We start from the raw sequence: 25056 nt of genomic DNA on the forward strand, positions 1-25056 counted from the left end.
GGAGGTTGTATAGTGCTGGGCCCTATTACCCTCTGACCTCCAGTGAGATCAGGGGTGCAACATGGCAGCTTAAATTCTCCCCATTTGTTTTTACAATTTGTCATCTGTGACTATTTAACGGTTGCACAAGAATGAGGCTGCATGCTCTGTAGGGAGGTTGTTAGAATCAAGTCCTAGAAAATAAGCCTCTGTCTTCTTGCCATACACAGAAGTTCAGCCGTGTTCCTCGGGGTTAGTATGTCCATAAAGAAGACAGCATTAATTTTGTGAGGCACATTGGGCTGAGGGGCTCACAGCTCCTGTTCCATGGAAATCTCATCACTGGCTCCCATTCCTTATGCTTAAAGCTCAGTGTAACTTTAGTATTACTACACAGATACTGGGGGAATTGCTGACTGAGAGTGGCTGTGAGACTTTACTTGTATTACCTGTCCTGATGGATAGGCTCTTAGTAAGTGATTTTAACACTTGAAAGTAGCTGATGGATATTCTGTGAATGAGCTTAGTTTATCTCGTCTCAGCTCTATTGTCAATAATCACAGCACATGCCATATGAAGTGAGTCAGTAGAAACTCTGTGTTTAACACAATACATACAAAATCCAGCTCAATTACATGCACTCTTCTGCCTTAATATGTTGTCTTTACAGATTGCCACATTCCTTACATTTCAACATCTCCCTGTTGTTTTTAGGCATTACTTTTGACAATGTGTGTCATTTGTATTTCGAGACCACCCGGTAAACTCGGCCCGGTTGTGCTGTTTCTGCGCATATTCCCCATGGAAACTGTGCAACAAAGACTCATGAATACACCAGTAGTGTCACAGTTTAGGAACCTTAGCTGCACTCAAGGCAGAAGTCCCCTTGTCTGCTACATCAACAATAACAAGCTCTCCTTTCATGGGGCAAGTCCTGTTCTGTCCAGCCACGGGGATGTGAGGCACCTGTGAATCCTGTCTGTAGTCCTTCCCCTTTCTTCTCTTTGCTGCAAATCATACACTCATCACTTCCCAAGTTATCTTGAGCTAGACCTGGAGGTTATATGTAAAGTTGGGGGTTTCTCTAATGGGCTGAATGGTTGAGAGATGACGACAGAGCGCTAGATGATTTCTTTAAAGAAGGTGATTTGTATGTTAAACTTAGGGAAAATTATCATTTGAAAGGCTCTGATAATTTTTGGAAATACATATAAATTAAAGATTGTATGGGAAGTAACATCCAGGTGCATCTATGTGCCAACATTCCTATAGTCAGTGCATGCAGGTTTTGGATTGTATTGATCAGTGATTGAAGTGTGATTTTCCCCATGTCACCAAGGATCTCCTCAGGTACCTTGCCACAGTTGAATAAGCCTGTAATGAGTGTATTGATGTGGTTCCAGTCCTGAAGCTTTGGAAAGAATCTACAACTCTGACACTAAAAATGTTTGCTAAACAAATGATGGACATGCTTGTGAGAAGATGGTTGGAAGGCTTAATTGTAAAAATGTAAAAATGAGGTCAAGGAGCAATGGGGACAATTTTTTTTATAAGTTGTTGTGATTCCAATAGTATCTCCTAGATGTTTGATACTTGACTATTACTCAATAACTTGTTGTACAAATTATCTCATATACCTCACTCCATGTCTGCGTCTTTGAGCGGCCTTATTCTTTCCTTTTGTTTTGATGTTTTTGCATTTAATTCAATAAAAATTCAGAATTATAAAGTTTGGGTTTCACCACTGAGACCTTAACTTTCAGGAAAAATGATGTGTTTTGTCTTCTTGTGATGTCGATTGGAAAGTCAAGTAATCTATTTATTTTTTGTATTATTTTTCCCATAGAGTGCCAAGAGTCTTCAAAGCAACAAGGATTCACGGATCCTGTGGACCAAAGATGATCTTTTACTGACCACTGGCTTTGATACGGTGAGAAAGTGTGAAGCCAACTTGTTATACTTGGTACTCTGTAAGAATTACAGAATCAGTGCCTCTTTGTACAGTAAGATGTATAAAACTTAAACCAAAGACATGAGACACCGCAGGCAGGAAATTGTTTTATTCATGCATTTTAAAAAAACTATTATTCCAAAATTCCCAATCACACAAGAGGAAATGGTGATTGGCATGACCAAAACTATACCAACTGTGTGCAATAAATTTGCAATCAGGTGCCGTCTTGTTGCATTAAGATGCTGGTAAAGCAGCCGATTAAAAAAAAAGACTGATTGGAGTTTGCTATGTGTTTGCCATTGAATTGGGTCCAGATGCCTATTTCCTGCAATTTATAATAACACAGTGATAACTGTGATAAATCAGTGAAAAGTACTGCCGACTCCTTAAATCTGTTTCACATTAATTACATTCAGAGTCTAGCCAGAACCTCATAGATTTGACATGGAAATTCAGAAAATCCTCCACAAGCAGGGACTTAGCTGCATGTGTGCTTGGCAACATTGGATTAGTGTAGAATACAATCAGTAATAGTGCCAGTTGATTCCCCACTGGCATAAAGATACATCGCAGACGAGTTGCGCTCCTCTGTGAGAGTGATTGCAGTCAGTCTGAGTTAAGACTGATTGTTTGGAGAGAGGTTACCTCCCACCTGATGACCTGTGCAATCATCCTGCAATCAAAATAGAAAATTAGCATCACATAGCGCTGTAATATGTGACAATTTCAAAAACACCTCTTAGGTTCATATAAAAAAAGTAACTTATTTGACCCTTTTTAGCGTGCTCTGTCTCTGTTCGGAGTACTCAGTGTCTTACTTTGTTGTTTGTTTAGATGCGTAGTCGTGAGGCGAGACTTTGGGACAGCAGGAAGCTGAGCTCTTCGCTCGGCTCTGTTTCGCTCGGCACTTCCAGTGGGTGAGTACAGCATCAGTTTGTATCCATAACTGACTCACACAGCCATGACACTGACCTTCTCACTTTTAAGTGTTTGTCTGTGAGTGAGAGTTTACGAGGTCATGTGTTGCAGTACAACGGTGTATCTGTGTGTGCATATCATGTAGGTGGGCATATTAGTGTGTAGCTGGCACATATGCAATGATACATGGCCAGACAGGCATGTGGACCTCCCAGAGTTTTTACACTGTCCCTCCACATTCTTGCTGTTTCCGGGAATGTCGCAGACAGATTCGTGTACTGTCTCAGTGGAGCAAGCACATGTGTGCTGAGCGTCTCTCTCTCTTCGACTGCTGCAAAAGGGTCAGGAAGCAGCAGCAGACACACTGACACTTCCTCCCTCAGCTCGCTGCTTGTCATTTCTCCAGCCGCTCAGTTTATTTTCCCAAACACGGCTGCCGAGGACCGGAGGACAGCAGGAGCGTGGCTGGGCTCCAGAGGGGAGACAAGGGGAATAGAAGGATGGAGGAAGAAAGAGAAAAGAGGAGGTGGGAGTGAGGATTCCTTTGTTAGATTGAGCTCATGCATTGTAGTGTTGTTATGAACAGGCTGGCCTTCCAAGTCATTCCACTCATAAAGTGACTGGACTTTGTCGGGTCATGCTGTAGTCTGTGGTGGATGAAGTAAATTTATTATCATTATTATTACTGCAAAAAGAATATTTCTTGCCATCTGTGAAATGGCCACGGCAGGACAGATTCCACATTTGTTCTTCTGGCACAGCTATTCAGACTGGGTGTCCACGTGTGGCTGGACCAGAAAGTGTGAAGCTTTATGGCCTAGTTTTTTATTAGACAAAACACTACCAGAGGGAAGCGGTCTCTGTGGAATGTCATAGTTTTTGTTTTCTTCCAGTGAATGAGAGGAGTTAACACAAGCAAGGTCCCTAAGTACCAGCCTCTGCTCTCCCTCCCTCTGCCCTCGTGCTCGCCACTCGTCTCCATTTCCTCTATTTCCTCTTTCATTTGATTGAGACAGATAGTTGCATGTCTGAGTGCCTCTTCGCAATCATCCCATTGTTTGGTGCCTGTGCACTTTTCTTGGAATTAGGGGATACGTGATGCCACAGATGCCAGTGTTTACTTCCTGTTACCAAAACTGGTAATTTGTTTTGTGAGATCCATGATACAAGTCCCCCCGCTCACCCGAAAACCAGAAAACCAGAACAACTCAAAGATAATGCACAAACGGTGTGAGGACGGTCACACTAATCTGAGGACAAGCTGTTAAGCCTTCCGACTCTCATCTTACTCAGCCAGTGTCTGTTTTTTTTTTTTATGAGCCTCCCTTCACCCCCCCCCCCTTTTTTTTTTTAAACCGACAGAGAAACGGCTCATCTTGCATTTATTAAATTCATTAGATTTAATTTGAGACAAGCCTTTTGGTTTCCTGGTTTTTGATAGTAGTTCAGTTTTAATGCTGTGATTTTTCCATTGGACATAATTGCAAGGTTTGGAGCTGTCCCATCCGCAGTATTTTGGATGTCCTGTATTAAATCACTTCAATCATGCTATCATATGCCGAGATGTGTGTCAGAGAGCTTTTACTCGCAAGGCCACATCTCTTCCAGATGTCTGCACACCAGCACTGATATAAAAGAAACAGACATTTAACCGAGAGACGAGACCTCATCATTTACTGCTTTTCAATATTGCCTTCTCACTCTTACACAGCTTAAAAAATGATATACAGTTTCTTCTCGCGCCTTTTTCCCCCTCAAAATACTCTAAGTTATTACTAGAAGATAACTGTTTGTACAGCCAAGTTTCCAGAAGAGAGTGGCACTGAAAAAAATGTATAAGGATAACAAAGACACCACAACTGTACCCACACAATTGCCAAACATTAGTATCGGGTTGTGCGCCTATCAGTGAGACTTCATGTTTATTAACTTCTCATGCCAGCTTATCCCCATTCTTCTCTTGATATTTTTCACAACCTTCACTCTTATTTTTTTAAATGCGTTTTTAACTACGGCCCTTGCCGGACTTTTGACCCAAGCTGCCGTTACAGGCCGAGTCTCCATTGTAGTTGGTTAATCTCTGCAGTGGGATACATCCAGAACAGTGTCAAAAACAAACAATGCTTCAGGAGTCAAATTGAGGGGAAAATGCAGTGATTACTTTCTATTCAGCCAAATCCATGTAAGCACTAGCCAACCTCTTTATCAAACTAAACTACTAGACGTAGTCTGCAATCAGTATTTACTGATAATAGAAAGTGCTGGCTGGTTTCTATTTAATGGCCAAGGTCAAAATGTTGCTGACTGCCTATTTGTCTCACTGTCTTTTTTTTTTTAACCTGTGTCTTATTTTGTAAGTAGTGGAAAAAGATTTTTGTTCTCATTTCAGACACTGTGTCCATGTCTGTGTAATATTTTTAGCACGAGTGCTTAAATTAAACATCAATCAGCCTGTTCCCGACAGGAACAAACTGTCTTTAGCCTCCTTTCCCCCCCCCTACTTTTTGGGAATTCTTTTTGTTTTAACTGAGCATTGCATTAGTGTTTTACCAAGCAGCTATGGCAAAGACAAAATGCACTAATCAAAAGGGGATATTGTCTTAATTTTTCTCTGCACCTAATAGATTGAAAACAAGTGGCCAAGGAAACTCAAAGTCAAACATCCATAGAAGGGCACTTCCTCCTTGTCGTTTTAAGCCTGAGGTGCATATAAAGATGGATTTGTTCATGTTTTCCTGCCTGTTTTTAATTAAAACAGCTGCGGTAAACATGGTGTGTAATTGAAGCAGTGAGCTGGCTTGTATCAGGTTAGCTTTGCTTGTAGACAGCATTCAGTAGAACTGTTTTCTTTGGACTGTCACAACATAAAGAGGCCCAGGATCATGAGCCAGTAAAATAGAGTTGTGGGTGGAATATAATTTGGATGGAGAATAATGGGCTGGAAATGTTTATTTTTTGGTCAGGGTTGAAATGGAGAATGAAAAAAATGAGGGGTGATGAGACTGAGAGGAGCATTTTGAACTATGTTAAGGTGGCTATTACTGCAAGCCTGTTTTCCATGCAAGCTGTAGAGCTGCACAACGAGGAACTGTGCAGGTCTGTGTGCACTGCTCTCTCCCTCATATTCTTCCCCCTATAAACCAGAATTATAATAATGAGTTTAATTGGGTCTTTAAGCCAGCTGCAATCAGTGAACTTTATAGCTGGGCACGATTGCTACCAGCTTGCTGTGTAAATGCTTGAGACGTCACGATAATTATGCATCCTCCCCCCACTTCAGCAGCTAAACATACTTTGACCACACTTACACAGCCACCTCTCGCTGATGTTTGCTTGCATACTAGCTTGTAATCGGGTCATAAAGATGACAGTCAGTTCTCCAGGGGTTACTCGATTAGCATTCAGCTTGACAGAACTGCAGTCTCAGGAGAATTTCAGCCTGTGACCTCCTCTAACTGTTCTCGGTCCCTATCAGTGTTACCCTCCTCTCCTAATGGACACAAACACCATACATTTGCATGCATGCTCATTTAGACCTTCTGTTATTTTGGTGTCTCTTAATGTCTGGCTAGAGGCTGATTTAAGTAGATCACTGTGACCTGCTGGCCTGCCTGTTGATTGGGAAGGACATATGTTTGCCCCTGGAGAGCCAGCCTCACTGCTTTTACAACCAGTCACAGGTTATACTAAGGACTTGCCCTCTGAGGCAAGCGCTGCTGACAGACTGTGCTGTTAACCGATGGAGAGAGGCTTTTGTTGTGGATGGATAGGAGTACCCCTAGTGTGCTGCCTGTACTCTTGCGCTCCTTATTGACTGTGTGGGCCGTGCCTGAGCGCAGGGCCCAGTCAGTAGGTGTATAATTGAGCCAAATTCCCTTTAATCAGATAGATTGAGAAGAGGCCTGCGCCCCATAAGAGAACGAGCCTTTTATACAGAACAGTCACTCCTTTCTCTTGCAGCGGCCCGGGCTCTCCAAAATCAGTCCCAGATGATGGCTTTCCTGTGGGTATTAGGTGCAGCTGCAGGGCCGTTTACCAAACCAGAGCGAAAAAAAATACCACTAAATGTTTGAATGATAGTCTGACCTTTCTCCGTTCTAGGAGTTCACCTTCTAAAAAAAAAAAATAGAGCTTTGCTGTTTGGATCCAGCTCAAACACAACTGTTTGAGGTGCAGGAAAAGGCAAAACTACAGTCTTCTTCAGGTGATCTGCAGGGTCAAGGCTCACCAGTACGGCTGTGGGGGATGGTATAGGGTAAAGATGTGACCGCACGCGCTCGGTCAGCATTCTGACAGTTGAAACATGGCATCTGAAATCTGTTAGCCATTTAGGGTTTCAGTTTGTGATTAAGTGGAGAAGGAGTTTGACCAGAAGAAGAGGATGAAAAAGGAGGAGGGCGCTTTGAAATCCCCTCTTTTCTTTTCTTTTTTTTGGTGAATATATCATTACTCTATGAACCTTTATTGGCTGCATGTGTAAGTTCATATGCTAATCCTAAACTTCTTTTGCTCTTAGTTTGAGAAATTCCCCCTTGTGATTAACCAAAAGAAGGTCTATAATTTGGGGGTCTACCGTCCTGTCAAAAAATACAGCTGTTATCCTTCAACGAATCCTTTCTTTGTCCTTACCTGACCGCCTCCAAGACCTTCTGTCTATTACTATCTGTACCCCTTACTCATCTGCGTAACATTTATCTCTCCATTATGGATAGATGAAATGGAAACGGAGAGCCGGGTTTTTGAAGGTGCTCGTGTCTGGGCTTCTAATTTAGTATTTTTTCTTTTTAGAGCCAGACCTAATGGAGCTGCTCAGAAGCGGTAAAAGCAGATGGAAATATGTGAAGTGTTTGGCGGGGGATATTTAATATAATTCACAGAGGGTTTTTGATTTCATCCCGCAGGTATGTGCTCAGCACTCCAGGGATCAGAAGGACCCTTTTGTGTGAACTCACCACAGAAGGAAAAATAAAAAGTCTCTCACTCCCACCTTAGGCTGCCTCCTTTCACCCTCTTTCCCTCCTGTTTTCTTTCATGTACCTTTGTATTTCTTTAGTTTCTTTTATACTTTGCATTAATGTTATGGAAATGGAGATTACTAGTCGCAGGAAGTCACTCTGCATTAAATTGCACTTGAGGACGTCCTAATGTTGTTAAGGTATTTAAACAAATGGTTTAGTACTAGAAGGCTGAAGCCTCCCCCCAATTTGTCTCAGTTTTGGGGCTCGAGACCGTGTCAGACTTCACTTTCAAACCTTAACAAAAGCAGCAGCAGAGTTGCACTTGCAGCTGTGGGTATTGTTTTTCTCCAGCATCTGGAAAATTGTCTTTCTTTTCCCTTTATTGGAAATGCACTCACAATAACAGTTAGGATCTTTGCTGCTCACACTGCTCAGGATTATTTTAGCACTTGTTTCTTTGCTCTGTGGGTTAGATATCCAGTAGCTGAGGAATAAATACACTGCTAGTATCAATGAAGGGAACTGTAATAATTTGATGGAGATCTTCTAAACTTAAGCAGCTAGTTCTATATGTATCATTTTTCCTTCCTTTTCTTTTACCTGTGTTTTACTTATTTCCTTTACTGTGCTCTTTTTTTTTAAAACCAGATTTGTCTACCATCTGTTAATGCCTTTGAAATTTGTATTCTAGTTTAACCCCCTCTTTTTGGTCCCAAGTGCCTTTCAACAAATCCATGTGTTTTCTAAGACTCGATTGCGCCTTTCACGAGACTCAAGAACCGTCGTGCGGTACAGAGCTCCCGTTTTTAAAATCATGCCTTGGTTCTGGACGCCAGTCACCTCCTGGATAAATGCCACCTCTCTCTGCTGTGGTAAGAAGACCAATCTGAGTGATGGAGAGAAGTGTGTTTCTCATTAGTACATGGTTTCCTCTGCCTCGCACCCTGCCCACACCCACCCTGCAGGCTGGCCTCTAACTCCTGCCTCTGAGACTGGAGCCTGTCATTGTGCGCCTAATAGTCTTGCAAAAAAGAACAGAGGTAAGAAGGGAATGACAGACAGCTCAGGATATGGATGAACAAAGACATGCAGGAGTTGCGTCATGGCCACGCAATTTATACGTTATGTGCGTTCTTCTACATGCACAGGAGAGATGAAAATAGATAAACTTACACAGCCTGAGAAAAGAGCAGAATAAAATTTGTGGTACTTCTTATCTTTAGTTTAGTCAAAAGCTGATGAAGCATCTAACGCAATCCATAAATTTTGTATAAATTTTAATAAAGTGTCACCTTTCAGCATTAATTCAAAGCTGTTTACGTCCATGTTAGTGAGTGTCTTTCTTTATAATCCTCACAATATAGTTGGCTGGGCTAAATATAAAAGCAACAAAGAACCAAATAATGTTTGTCCTCCATTGAGCTGTTTTGTCCAATAAGGTTCCTTGCGGCTGAGCAGATCAGACGTTTTTGTACAAATCTGAACTCGTCTGAAGCTGAAACTTGTCAACTAAACACTACAGTCATTGTTTTATTAATTTCAGCCAACAAAAATGTGTCAACCAAATACTGGAAGCCAGATATGATAGCCAACAGTGATGCCACAGCTGATCTCATAATATCTGAAATGGTGATGTTTCCCATGTGTAAATAGTCTGTATACTCTCTGCACAGCCATTATCCACATCTGGACCTTCAAAAGAACCAGCCCAACTTTCCTACCTTGTTTTTTAAGCCTGTTTAAGTGAGCAGACTTTTCCTATAATTTAATAGCGAGAGCAGGCTAGGTGGATTGTCTCCTCATTGTATTCTCTTTTATGGTCAGGTTTCCATGATAGAAACCAGCAATCTGCATCCTGCCATTGGCAGGTCTGCTGCCTAAGAGGAGAACTCACAGAAAACAGAAGGAAATTCAATAAAAAAATTTCCCTCTGTTTCTCGAGTTTTCTCAACGCTCTCTGATTGGCTGGTGGCAGGTGGGCCACATGTGCTCCTGGCTGATATCTCCCCTCATGTGGGCCCTATTTGTCTGCCCACAGCATGGAAACATGTCAGTGTCAGCGAGGCAGGAGTAATATGCCATGCATAGTTTAATAGGAAAAGTGCTGAAGCCTGCTGCTGCTCACTGACTATTTGTGCGCAGTCTCATCTTTTAATTGTGTTTATTCACAGAGTCAGCCATGCATACATAAATGATGTGTACACGTATGCACATGTTGCTGAGTAGTAGGTGGACAACAGAGAGGAAAATAGCGGCGAAGGGTCTGAACACCATCACTGCCTGTCAGATTTCACTCGTCTCTATGGAAATGTTATGACAACAAAGCTGCTCTGCACCTGCGTGGCCCCTTTGTTTTCCTGTTCAGAGTTGTGTGTCTGCATCTGGGCAAGTGCACTTGGCCTAAGAAGATTTAAAAAAAAAACAAAAAAACGTCAAGATGTAATTGGTGGTGGGAGAGCGGAGGAGGTGGTGGTGGCCAGGAAATAATTTCACCATTGTGCAAAGCATACTGGAGGAACTGATGAAGAAAAGGTGGAGGACCCTCAGGGTCTGTGCACTCTTGAAGAAACCTCTGTGGACTTTCCTGCTTTAACACTGACTGAGAGTCCTCTGTATGAGGCCAGCTAACATTATTTCAGGAAGGTCAATTAGTCGGCCGGCTATTGTATGCATGCTTTGTGTTAGACCGCAGAGGGAGAGGACTCTAAGGCTGGGGACTAGTGGGAGGTAGAGTCCTGTTTTGTGCCTTTGTTCTCCTTTTTTTAACATAAAACTAAAAATAAAAACTAAAACATTTTCCCTTTGGAAACAAAGATGGTGAGAAAAGTGGACTTTATCTTAATTGTTGGATTTGTAGCTGTTTTTAATTTACAGAATGTTCAAACAGCTAGTTTAAAATGGTAATCAGCTATTTTAATTGAACACCTACTGAATAATTGTGGAAACTGCTGAAATCATTGTTGCAAGCAACCAGACCTACATGGATGATTGTTACAGTGTGGTTTGCTTGCTTTGAGTCTGTAGAGTTCCTCAGCCGTGTCATCCATTGAATCTCGTCTGTGTGCTGGGACACAGGGTGTTGTAATGGGGGTTCTGTTACTCTTCAAGTGTACAGTGCTTTGCATACATGCATGTTTGTGTTGCACAGGTGTCTCTCACACAGCAGCCCAACCATAAGATGGAGGGGCTGCATTCCTACTGGGAAGCTGGACTGCTCAGCCAAAAACACGCGTGTGGATTCACAAGCGATGTGACTTGCTGTCGTACACATTCACAGGTCTAGACGTGTCTGCCATTTCTTTGCCTTTTTCATTGCACGCAGACCTTTTCCAAACAGCATTCATGATCACTCAGCAGGTTTTGACAGGTGGAGTGACATAAACGTAATCTTTCATGCCTTTCTTTTGCTATGCGTTCATGCACTATTTGGCCTATTTTGGTCAAAGTTAAAACAGCATGGATTGCACTTCTTCATTTTCTGTCTTTGTTTTATGTTTTTACTTTTTACTGCAGTTCAATTCAGACCAGTCACTACAGCATGACTGCAGTGATCACTCTAATGTGCTGTCTCTTATAGACATACAGTGTTGTGGAGAAGTATTTGCCCCCTTACCTGAGTGGGCGTATTTGTCACATTTCAATTCAATTCAATTCAATCTTTATTGGCAGACTTCATGTCCATAAAAACAAGACAAGAAACAAGAAACACACACACAACCCCCCCCCCCAAACACAAGGTATAAACCATTAAAAAAAATATATATATATATATATATATATATATATAAATAAGTATATAAAGCATTTGTAAAAATATAAAACCATAATATACATAAAACACAATTACTTAAAATAAATCAATAAATACACAAACACTTTAACCAGTGCTTTCTCAGACTGGATGAGTAACGGGAACCACCCACTGTCGGATCTGTAAGTGCTAAAATTATACTGTTACTCGAACCATCCAGTCGTTCTCTAAAATTGAACATTAACTTTCTTAAAAGTGCTTTAAAAGTCCAGACACCCACAGCTACAAACATCTGGCTGGCACTACCACTTCTAGGTATCCTGCAAAGGATTCTCATTGCATCATTATATGCAACATGCAGCTTCTGCATGCTACATTGTTTGTAGGATGACCACAAGGGGGCAGTATATAGCGGTGTGCAATACGCTTTAAACAAAGCCACTTTAACTGGAAGTGAACAAAAGCTGAATTTGCATGCAATAGTATTTGCCTGCACATAGAGCTTACATCGTTGTCTGTATATGTCATCATCATCATTCATTTGCTCAGTAATAAAGTGGCCAAGGTATTTCACCTTTTTATGAGCTTCAAGAGTTTTTTGTGCCAGTTTAAACAAAGGGAAATTTAGCTGTTTATCCTGCTTGGTTCTACATATCAAAACAGCACTTTTAGCAGCATTGTACTCAATGTCATATTGCACACCATATTCAGTACAGACATTAAGAAGATCCTGTAACCCAGCACTGCTTGGACTAAAAACAACCAGGTCATCTGCATACATAAGATGATTTATCAATGTTTTACCTAATATACACCCAGTGTTACAGGCTCTCAGCTGTATGGACAAATCATCAACATATAAATTAAATAAAATTGGAGACAAAATCCCACCCTGTCTAACACCATTGCTGACACCAAAGGGGGCAGAAATACTGCTTCCCCATTTAACCTGCATGTTCTGATGAGCGTACCAGTAAGAGAGAATCCTCACGATGTATTGAGGAACTCCCCGTGTCTTCAATTTATCAAAAAGTTTTCTGTGGTTCACTCGATCAAAAGCCTTAGAGGCATCAATGAAACACATGAGGACAGATGAATTTTTAGCCCTATACAAACTGACTATTTCCTTGAGTGCATATATGCACATGTCAGTGCCGTGCTTTGGTTTGAAGCCAAATTGATTATCCAGAGAAGAGATGAACACACTAACTCTATCAAACAAGATTCTTTCTAACACCTTAGATAAAATACTGGCTAGTGCAATTGGCCTGTAATTATCCAAACAGCTCACTTTTGCAGCTTTGTCTTTCATAACTGGTACCAGTAAAATACACAGCATTGAGTCTGGTAATATGCCATGAATCATAAACCCAGTGAAACAGAGTGCTAAAAGAGGAGCTAGCCTTAAACTAGCATGTTTTAAATGTTCTGCAGTGATGTGATCCAAACCAGAGGATTTATTATCAGACAACCTATGAATGGCTTCATATACTTCATGTGTCCTTACACTTATTGTGTCATTACTCATGTCAAAATTGTCCTCATATGGATCACTTTTTATACAGTTAAACAACGCACTGTAATGCTGTCTCCATAATGCTGCAATGTTATCTGCCCCAGAAACACCTTCAACAGTTGATGGTAGAGATGGTTTACAGTTATTAAGAGCTTTCACCTCTTTCCAAAAATCTGCCATATTATTACACAGCATTTTCCTGGCCAAAGAATCTGCTCTCAGCATTTGCTCATTTTTAGTTATAAAGCGAACAGCGTACTTATATCTGGCATTCGCACATTTTTTCTGTTCAAATTCTGGGCCTTGTTTAGGTCTTCCAGCCATGGCCCAACATTTATAAGCTATGCGAGCTTCATCATGGTACATGGATACATGTTCTTTCCAGCCAGGTCTGATGTTAGGTTTCTTATGCTTATATTGTTTATCAAGCAGTGTACCACTTTCATACAGAGCAGTCACTATATCATCATACATGGAGCAGAGTAAATGTTTATGCACAGCATTCTTACAGTTGACATCCTTGCACAAAATAGCTTCTTTGGGCAAAGAAATGTTGTTCAGATGTATATCGGTATTACTATGATAAGCTAAGAAATCATCTTCACTACATGCTGACCAGTCTAATTTTACACTGGTAGCAATATTAGCAATATTATTTCCAGTTGTTGCTGGCATTTGTTCCACATTCACAGTAAAACCAAAAGGTATATGATCTGACACAGTTACCTCATACCTAATAGTCATGTTTGCTAAAGCTGCATGTCCATCAGCTGTACAGATACAGTGGTCCAGCCATGATGTACTATGCCAGGCTTCACTTATGTATATCTGCAGGCAGTAACACTTTGGTAGACCAGATAAGATTATTAACTTGACAAAAGTGAGTTAAGTGGTTAGCAAACTGAGAACTGCTGTCTGTGAGATCAGCATTAAAATCACCCAAAACATATATGCTGTAAGTATCGTTGTCTTGAATAAATGCATTAATAAAAGCCAGCCTACTGAGGTATTCTTGCTCATTTTGACAAGATTCATAGGGAGTATAAATATTAAGAATGATAAAACTACTATTGTTCTGTGTATATTGTATACCAATACACCAGTCTACATCCAGTCTAATGGGCTTTATCACAGGGTCTATTTTTTTGTCCCAAAGCACAGCAACCCCTCCAGGTATTCTACCTCTGACTATAGCTGTGCTGAGATCAGTTGTTGATTCCCCCACTCCCAAAAAACTTGCATTTAGACATTTAAGTTTTCCCAGGTCCTGTTTGGACAACCATGTCTCCTGCAAGCATAAAATGTGACATTCTGCAAGCAGACTGTCCACAACAATCCGTCGAGCTTTGTCCCCTGCACTCTGTCCCAAACGTAGACCACGACAATTGTATGATAATATCCTAATAGACATCTTCATGTTGATACGTTGGTACCAGAAGGCGCAGTTATCTCCCCTGCTGGATCCACTGAGCTTGGCACCACCGTACCGGGCTTACGAGGTTCATAAAAACGCCGGACCAGAGCCCCTTCAGGCCAGAGTTCAGGATTGTACATTTCACCCACATCATTACATTCAGCAGTAACCTTGAAAGAGCCGAACCTGCTACGTTTACCAGCAATTTTTTGACAGGTCACATCTCTTTTGAGTTTCTCTCTCAAATACAGAGCAAGAGTTTCTGCATCTACATCCAGGGCAAATTTAGTGGCAAACACGCTCACCAATTTAGTTTTCACAGTTCTGATTGTACTCACAGCTCCAGTGCCGATAATCGATACAGGACCAGGCCTCTTATTGTGTCCAGTGGTAGCAGCATGCATTCCTGAACCCGAATTAACCTTCTCCAGCTTGAGACGAGGCTGTTGTTACAGATCGTCAAAGAGTTTTAAATTATAATTTTGTTTATTAAGGGGAGAAGATGTCCAAACCTACCTAAATTCAGACACATTGGTGCGTTTTTAAGCATGAACGGTCTGCTTAAGGTCATCCCAAAGCATAACAATTGGATCTAAGTCTGGATTTGGACTAAATCGCTTCAAAACCTTCTTTTTTTTCTTTTTCTTTCTTTTTTTTTTTTTTGTTTTAGCCATTCAGAGGTGGACTTGCTGGTGTTTGTCAGATCATGCTCCCAGGTCGTCTTGAGCTTCAGGGCATTGACTGATAGCCTTACTTTCTCCTTCAGGATTTTCTGGTAGAGAACAGAATTCATGGTTCCATCAATGAGAAAGTCATCCAAGTCCTGAAGCAAAAAAACAGCCCCAGACCATCACACTACCACCACCATGTTTGACTGTTGGTGTGATATCCTTTTTTATAAAATTAGCTTTATGTCATATTAGTTTTATGCCAGATGTAACGAGTTTTGAACTTTCCATAACTTAGACATTTGTCTCATCAGTCCATCAAATACTTTCCCCAAATTCTCAGGGATCATAACAATATTTTTGGCAAATGTGAGACGAGCATTTGTTTTCTATTCTATGGTCAGTTGTGGTTTTCTCCTGTCCCATGGATGCCATTTTTGCTCAGTCTCTTTCTTATTGTTGACCTTAACTAAGGGAAGCGAGGCCTGCAGTTCTTTAGATATTGTTCTGGATTCTTTTGTGACCTCCCGGAAAGGTTCACCACTATTCCATTTTCTCTATTTGTGGATAAATGCTCTAACCGTCATTCGCTGGACTATTAAAGCTTCAGAAATGGCTTTGTAACCATTTCCAGGCTGATAGACGTCAATGACCTTTTTTGTTTGTTTCAACTGTAGTAGTGTGTTGCTTTTTGAGATATTTTAGCTTACTTCACTTTGTGTGATAAATTCTGTTTATTAAGTAATTTCTTAGTTAAGGTAGTTAAAGTAATCAGACCTAGGTCTGGCTAATAAACTTGAACTAAGCTTTCCAAAAGGTCAATCATAGTTGATTCATGATTTAACAACTTGCAAGTTTGGATAGTGTTTTAACGCTATCTTCAACTTTCTTCTTTTATTTTCTGTCTCTTTAAACTCCAGGAAATCGTTCATGTAATGTGTTTATCAGCTGAAAGTCATTTTATAGCTGCAGTGCCCTCACAGTTTTGTACCCAAATGTTTACTGTATCCTGCTGTTTTTTCATTTCCACTGGTTTTCTTAGTGTGACAGCTGGGTAGATTGGCTCTTGGAGTGATAGTAAAAGAGCAAATTCATTACAAAGCATGTTAGATAAAAACATTTGACCAAAAGACCAGCTTTTATAAAGAAGGAGGCCCCATTATTGGAAAAACTTTTAGGGACTGCTTGTTCTTTAGTGTCCATTGGGACAAAGCTCGGGAGCTGCTGGGCCTTTCAGTCTAACCTACTTGGTTGGTGTTCCAGGGGAAGAAACCTTTCATTAGCACTGGACTGAAAAAACGGTTGATGGACAAATGGCGAGAGACATATATACACATACACACACTACTGAGGTGACTTGTATTATTCTTAACTGTTCTCCACACATCCTGGCCATCATGGTCCATCCACGGTCCACTGCTGATGTGAAGCTGTGGGGATCCACAGCTGTGAGCTGACAGGCTGTGCACTGTCTTCGGTCATCTGCACGCTAACTACTGTGCAAACTAACCACAGTGCTTACAGTGCTCCTAGCCATGTCTTCTAAACTTTTCTGTACATTTACAAATAACAGCAAACATTTGTCAGTTGCACTTGTTTTAAACTGAGGTTTTTGATTGAGATATCTTATAAATGATACTCCTGCTATGCTGAGTTTTTGTTTCTGGAAAAGTTTATACTTCCTTCTTACTTGCAGTAGTATTTTTCTTCTGTCTGCCTGAAGGGGACTGCTAATACACAATATGCTGGAAGGCAGGCTTAATAGCCGTTCTACGAAAAAATAGAAAAAACAGCTTGAGGAAGTTCAAATCCTTACTGGCGCCTCACCAGTACACACCCGGCCAGTCAGTGTGTAAAATGACTGTAACTGGGAATCGAGTTGACTGAAAAATATTCGTCAGATTCTACATCTCTCGATTTTAGATGACCTGACAAGTATTTTGAAATTTCCTAGTGCCTTAAAGGTCAGTCCTTCTTATTCTGCCAAAGCTTTATCATTTATGATCAACACTGATTTCTTAGAAAAACGGAGTCACTATTTAGTCCTCAAATTCCTTTACCTAGTGTTTCAAGGCACATCTGAAACAAAGATTTATGGCACACTAGATCTAGGGTCATTTTAACTTAACTTGTGTATCTGTACACCACCGCTTGTGTATCCCAGATCTGGCATGTTTGTGTTATTAACATGCACTCTCTCTTTTAAATAAATAAATGAAAGAAATAGAAAAAACAGAGAGAGAAAAGAAAAAAAAAACATGCACACTGACTGCTGAGATGGAGTTGGCATTGCCTGCTCTGCTCCAAACCTTTAGTGGGTTTGTTTAAATTATATCCCTTACGAGGGAAAATATGTAGTGGTTGAACTAGAGGACCCCCCCTTCTTCCAGATTTCTGTCTGCTGTCGTTTACTTTTTTCAGTAGCACACCATCCATCTTCCAGACCCTCTTCAAAGTCTTCTGGTCTTTCTCTTCATGGCTTCCTCTTGCTCGCAGTATTCATCTCATACTTTTATGAAGTTGTTCCCCTCTATGGTCTCATCATATTCATATAGTCCTGATTTGTCCATCCATTGCCTCTCACTTCTCTATCTCAACTCTTTGGTTTTGTGTCTTTAAAGCCGCCTTCCCTCAATCCTTGCCCTCCCCTCTCATCCTCCCCACAGTTATGCTATTTTCTACTGTGCGTGGTTGATACATTTAGCTTGTGGTTGTTCGGGAAGTAATGGCTACATCAATTGCGAGGGGGGGCTTTGCTGCATCGCTACCTTCCCTTAGCCACAGCGGAGTCTCTGCAGACTGATGCAGACTTTCCACTAGGGTGAACCCATCGACTTGGGGTGCCTACTGGGGCTCGCTGCCGCCACTGACACGCCCCCAGGCCACAGCCCGGGCTGGCAGGCACCCACAGAGGCACGCGGCGTCAGCCTGCCTAGCGGACGTCCTTGTTTGTGTTTGTCTTGTGTGGTGGTGAGTTTCTCACTGTGCTGCAGTGACCGTAGCACCACCCAGCTGCCTCATACCAGGATATGTCCCTGCACACCCTGGTCAGGCCCTGTGGGCCGTAAGTAGCCTTTTCCTACTCGAACTACACAGAGGTTGACTGTAACTCTTGGTACACATCCTGAAGTAATGAATGGCTCCACTCAAGACATGATACTGGTGGTTTTTATGTTTTTACTCATTTACACCCTGCCTTAAGCCATTTTTATTTTCTTGGGCTCCCTTTCTTCTTTGGCTTACATAGCACCGTAATACTAGAGTCACGCTAGGAGAAACAGAGGTTGGAGTCCACAACACAACCATGAACAGTGAACTTAACGTCTTGTTGCCTTTTGAAATGGTTGCTTCACAGATGGAAACCTGGTCTGTGACACTCCACAGTTAGTTGCCATCAGTTGCTGTTTTATTGTTACAAAAAGGTGCATCAGAGACGAGTTGGGCTCATCGACACAGACCGACTCTGTTAATCTGTCTGTTTAGAAATTAGATGGCAATTGTTTGCAGGTTTTTACCAATCTGTCTGAGAGTGATTGTATTCAGACTCAGCTGCTGTTTGACTTTTACTCTACTATGACTGAATTTGATCTGTCTTTGATTTACCTCATTTTGGGGAATTTCCACTGGGTATTGTTGATGTTCATATAGGAATAGCCTGCTATATTTTATACTGATTGTATTTTGAACTTAAAATAATCATAATCAGTGTTGTGTTATGTCTGTCATCAATTAGCGCGGACTACCGTCTCAATAAATATGTTTAATATCAATGCCACCAGTTTTCCCAGTTTTATTTAATCTGTAAAAATTGCATAAAAGAAAAATCAGTAAGTATAAACAGGCTTGTAACATCATAACTCCAGATATATAAAATGATGTCTTTGTGTGTGTTTATCCTTGTTAAATCCAGAGTATTTAGGATATATTAACTTCTAATTGTCAGATAATAGTCTGCAAAATGCCTCATCCTGCTCTGCTATTCCTTCACCATGTCACTGCTAATCAGCACTCTGACACCTGTGACTGTTCAGACCCCTGCTGCAGACAGAATTAGCAGATCAACATTTTTGAGTGTAATGACCCGCTCCGATTTACCCCCCTTAATCTGAGTGTTGTTAGTCATTAAGAACAAACAGGTGTTTGTTGCATGGAAGCTGATGAACCATGCAAGGGTCAGAGTTCAGTGGCCTCCACCCTGTAGCGACAGGATCATTTGGGATAGCCATTATGTTCTGCCAGTGAGTGTTTGTGTTTGGCCTGGAAGTGGATGCGTGTTTGGAGCAGATGGAATTAGTGTGACTAATATGGATTACTGAAATCGGCCTTTGCGCCAGAAAACATTAGGGCGGAACACTCCACATGGTAAGATCGTACACATGCGCATGCAGTTTGAGCTGTAATTGTTTAATAAATTTCTAAGTGGTCACCAGAATAAAAGCATTGAATGAATGTATGGTTATATGTGGTTTTTAGTCTAAAGTGATTTGAGTGGTTAGTAAGTATGCCACACTGTTCCAGTCCACCCTAACCGGCATCCTTGAAAACAATATGTTCAGAGTAATATTTCCAAAATTCTTTATGAAATGTTAAAAAAATTACTTGCTTCATTTAATCCACTTAGCATTTAGGGAGGGACTCCATAATTCAAGAGCTACATACTTTAAGTCATTGTGTCTGACACAGAAACGGTGAGTGCTTATAGTGTTGAAAAGGATTACAGCACATAATGTGTGAACGTCGTCACCCTCCATATATGTTTAAACACACACATATTTCTGAAATAACTTTAATCTGTCGGTAATTACTTATACCAAATATGCGAATGCCAGTCATTATTTTCCCTTAATGATCTTAAACTTTTCTTTTCACTCCCTTGTGCGGATAATATGCCCACCACATTTCAGCATAGCTCGGCTCAGTTTGAGATTACACAGGAGCTTCAGCTACAAACAATGTGGAATCTGCAGATGTGTATACATAGCACGGCTGTGATGCAAGTAAAGTTTGAAAGTTACACAGGATGTGTACACAGCAGCTTTTGATGAATGTCTGCTGGTGTCACAAGGTTATATATCAGTGACTCGAATGCTTGACCCCGAGGCTTTTGGAGATTTTGATGCCCGTCACCGTGCTTCTCTTTGTCATTGTGTTTTTATAGTGCAGGTATTGATACGAATATTACATGTTAAGATAAATGTTTATGCATATCTGGGAACTGATGATATGAGGGAGGGGGTAGAAGATTTTTTGCAAGTCACACCACACACTGTTTGTGCTGCATGCTTTTTGTCCTGTTGAAAGGAGAAATGTGTAAATACATGAGAAATTGTGTGCTGTCCTAATTTAATTGTTGATTTGGGGGATTTGGGTTGTAATTTTGGTTCTGGATACGTCAAATAACTCCCAGGCTCAGTCCAAAATCAGTTCCATGCATGCTGCAGATGTCTCACATGGCTCTTATTAAATATTTACGTTGTGATTTAAAAGCTTTAAATCAGTTTTTATGGCATTTTGGCCAATTTTCCCAAAATTTAGCCACATGTGCAGTTTTCCAACAGTGGAGACTGTGAGTATGTTTGACGTAGCAAATGCTTACTTGACCTGCACTTTTAAAAAAACCCAAAACACATCACAAACAATTGTTAAATTACTATTTCAGCCTCATCTGACGTTTAAGTCTTTTTTGTTTGTACCATATGTTTCTTATACTCAGTCAGTGAAGCTGTACTTATCTCGTGAAACACACAAGTCATGTTTTTTTAAATCACCACTGCAGATTTGGCCAAACAGGCAGAAGATCCTCTCCCACTGGTGACCCCCACTTTCACCACAATGCATTTTTTGCCTCCTTTTTGTGACTAAATGAGAGTTTCAGTAACTTTGTGCGATCTTAGAAACAAGAGTCTCTTTGCAATATGTGAATCTTATCTTGAGAGATTGAAAACTGATTTTTCTTCTTCTTTTCTTGGTTTTTTTTTTTGCCTTTTTGTGGTTGTTTGTAATACTCACTCTACTCTCAGTTTAAGAGCTAAGTGCTTTGTAAGAGTATTAACAGCACAACAGACAGTTCAACTAAATAAATAACCAAGAGGGCCATTTAATGTCACTCGCCTTGTCAGATTTCAGCTGTCAGTGTTGAGGCACTAGAGTTTTGGACTATGCTGGCTGTGGTTAGACCTTCATCATTTTTCATCACAGCTTTTCTTAAAAGGGGCATGTGAGGTTAGTAACCTTACTAAGGTCCAGCTTGAGAACTCGTGCTATTAATTAATTAGAGCTTAGTGCCATGATGGTTATAGCTAGTTATATTTTTAACAAAGGGAGGCCCAAAAAACAGTTTCCTTGCATGAATTTCATCTACAGTAATTGAATTTAGTGTTTACAACTATTTAAGACCTCCTGCACCCTTTTCACCCTCTATGACCTCCTCACCATCTGCTACAACCTCATCTCATTAATACCATATTACTCATTTGCTTATGTTTTTGTAAATAAATAAAATCCCCTCAGCCTCCATCCCTCCATTCCTTTCAAATGAGAACCACACTTGGGTTGCTTTCCAAGGGTGATAGGCGGTACTTTTTAGGTGCTCCCTGCTGACTGTTGGGCACAGAGAAACACACATGCACACACTCAACACCTCCACAACTTCAGCTTCTCATACCCCGCATCAGTCGATTTCCAAAGACGGATAAACTTATCAGTGCTTGTGGCCTTGCTTGGACTCAGCCAGAAACAGCAGACCCCCTCCCCTCGCATTTCATCAGTGCTCCACCTCTTTAATTTCCTCTAATTCTTTCCATCCTCTGCTTTTTATATTGCAGCACTCGTTGGCTCATCACTCCTCATTTCTGGTTTTCTCATTTCTGTTTAGATTTTTCTTCAAGTCTTTAGACACCTTGCTAGCTTGTGAAAAACCACACAGAAATCTTGTCTGCCAAACGCCAGAGCAACATAAAATGCCTGAATGAAGCAATAATGAAGAAAATTAATAAAGGAAAAGTTTATTTAATTTCACACTTGTCACAACAACTTGAATAGTTGAGTTGAGAACGTTTCGATTGAACAGCAGCACCAGCAGCTGCTTGCTATTGTTTGGGGAACATAGATTTTTCCCTCTTTTATGCTCACGTGACTGAGATCTGAGGTCAAACGAACATGTGAATGTGAAAAAGTACTATTCTTTCCATTAGTGATAAATTGACAAATTAAGAGTTAAAATGCTTGCGGCCCTAGGGTATTGCTATATGTAAATCCATATTTAAATCAATGTAGAGCCCCCGTTTGCCTCTGTTGTACATTAACTGCCAGCTTGCATTGTCCATCCACTGTAGAAATGATATGGAGGATCAGTGAGCGCTCTCCTGTGAGGGTGAGACGATGACTGAAAGAGACACAAATGACAAGCCTAGCATGGACAGAAATATCTGTACTCGGGAAATCAGGCTGCCATTTGTTTTTATTTCTAATAATTCACCGAACTGCACGTGAAATGAATCACATGTGTGCCTGCTGATGTATTTTGCCAAGAACTAACCAAAGTCAAATTCTTCCTTTGCTTTCTTTTCCTGTTTTTCTTTCTTTCTGACTTTCCCTTCTTTCTCTCCTCATTGCTTTTTTTTTTTGGTCAGAGCAGCAGCTAGGCCATCTGCTGGAACAGGCATACAGTAGTATGGCATGAGAGGAACCAGTGGCACACCAGCCTTCATCTGTTATTAGTACTTTTCAGGAAGATTTAGAGGAGGGAAATGTGGAATGTGAGGCAGGAGAAGAAGCGTGCAGAGAGCCAAAAAACTAGAGCTGGAGAACCTGGATCCAAAAACAAAGTGGTCGTGTGTTTTCCCTGCTCAGCTTTTCTTTTCCCCCTTTGCTCTTTTACTCTCTTCTGCCACAATTTTATTTTGTACCACACACCAACATCACAAGGAACGAAATACAGCTCAGCAATACTATGAATCTCTCTCCTCTGATAATGAAAAAACACAGTTTGTGTGTGCTGATGAACATTACTAAAGCAGTAACCTTTGCACCAGTATAGATGTTCTTATACTGAAGATATCAGTCAGCTATTTATCTGCTTTTTCTTTGCTGGTTATAATAGGCTGAATGCTTCATCTTATGATTTTTGTCAATAATTTCATTTCCTCAACTGCTGACTGTAAATAATCTAGACTGATGTCTGAGAGATGGTTTGAGGTTACTGAGAGGTCAGATGTGTCGTGTGGGCAGTGGGGATATTTGGAAAATTGAAAACTGAGCGGCAGAGAGAGAGGAGAGAAACGACCGAAAAGGTCAATTGAATTAAAGATTGTAAAGTGCCGAGGGAAGGCAAATGCTGCCTGCAGCCACATGACCCCGTGCTCCAACACTTTGTCATTGGCTGCCTCTTCTTAACCCTGAATGTGGAAACTAATTAGAAAGAAAAAATAGGGAATGCGGGGAGAAGAAAGGCCAAGAAAAGGAATAGAAGAGGGAAAAAAGATAACTTTATGTAGATTTGTGTGTGTGTGTGTGTGTGTGTGTGTGTGTGTGTGTGTGTGTGTGTGTGTGTGTGTGTGTGTGTGTGTGTGTGTGTGTGAAAAGAGTCTCTTGAAATTGCAAAACTACAGTAGGGACCACTGAGCAGGGCGGGCTGAGTGAGTGTCAAAACTGGCTCTTGTCCAGGAACCAGATTTCCTTTAAAGCCAGGGGGAAAAAAGAGGAACTGTTCTACAGTGGGAAAGGAGAGAACCCACACACAGAAACTTCCTTTGTTCCACCTCTTCCTATTTACTTACATATCCAATTCTCAAACCTTGAGTCACTGCAGCTTGCACATATACAGTAATAATTATTTGTATAAAAGACGGTAAGTCCCTTTACACCTTAAAAAAAAAAGTGTGTCTATAGCAGTTTGGATAAATATTGAAAACCTCAAAAAAACATGGTGGCTAAAACTGCTTTAAAAGGACAAAAAACAGTTAAAACCCACTAACCTCTAGGTTCCTGCATTATTTCCTCTGTTTTTTCCACCAGGAAGTTTGTGCCATCTGAGCAAATTGATATAATAGTGCCTGCATGACAGGAGTGGTGCTGTTTTATGTGTTTGTGTTGTTAGCGTGGGACCAACCGCTCACAGCTATGGGCCAGTTTGCTTTTGTTTGTGGGTGTGGGGGTGTGTGCTTGCATCCTGCATCAATCCCCATACCAACATCCTACCTATAAAACACATGGGTGGGCAGTTCTGTTTATTGTACAGGTTAGCAAACAACGCTTACTTATTTAGTGAGTCAGTCATAATGGTTAAATCCATTTATTACCTTCCTCTGCCTGTTTTCAATCATAATCTTTATTTCCATTTTGCCTTCAGCACACTGCTGGCAAGGAAGAATTCCAAGACCTCTCGTGCACTGAAAGACGACATTAAACAGTTATAAACGTTTGTTTTGGGTAGTGGATTATGGCTGGATTCAGCAGACAGAATTCAATAGTTTGTAGAAGGGGTTGCACGTAGGGCTGGGTATCGTCACTGATTTCTAGAATCGATTCAATTCCGATTCACAAGGTCCCGAATCGATTTGATCCACGATTCGATTTAATTTGATTCGATTCGATTCGATTCAATTCGATTTTAATCTGGGAAATTTTGACAGCCAGAAATATTATAATTCAGATCAGTACATTTACATATTTTTGTATCTATAAAAAGGAAGCTGACACACGCAAGACTTTATCAAAGGTGTAAGCATCACAGCAGATGCCTTTGTGTCAAAGTAGCTGAGGATAAAACACAGAAAAACATGAAGGTGATTTTCCTGGCCTGGGATTTTATAAAAATATTCTGCAGTACATCAAAAACGAAAGAAAACCATTAATCAACACATGAACATTACCTCTGAAGTTACAGCGGTTTTATTAG

General features: G+C 40.8%; 2 protein-coding genes across 2 annotated transcripts in view; one reads left to right on the forward strand and one right to left on the reverse strand.

Moving 5' to 3' along the window:
• coro7 (coronin 7) overlaps positions 1-25056 on the forward strand; it is a 111518-nt gene that overhangs the window by 34257 nt on the left and 52205 nt on the right. Inside the window, exons 8-9 of the mRNA XM_084925937.1 lie at positions 1826-1909; positions 2768-2850. Of these exons, the coding sequence (XP_084782063.1) occupies positions 1826-1909; positions 2768-2850 (167 nt within the window). The remainder of the gene's footprint in view (positions 1-1825; positions 1910-2767; positions 2851-25056) is intronic.
• On the reverse strand, positions 11667-14737 carry cfap70 (cilia and flagella associated protein 70). The gene is given in 2 exon segments (XM_084924826.1): positions 11667-13902; positions 13904-14737. Coding segments are annotated over 2 exon segments (2826 nt in total). The 5' UTR covers positions 14494-14737.

The sequence above is a fragment of the Perissodus microlepis genome, chromosome 4 (assembly GCF_051167445.1).
Source record: "Perissodus microlepis isolate ML-2025 ecotype Zambia chromosome 4, ASM5116744v1, whole genome shotgun sequence".
NCBI lineage: Eukaryota > Metazoa > Chordata > Actinopteri > Cichliformes > Cichlidae > Perissodus > Perissodus microlepis.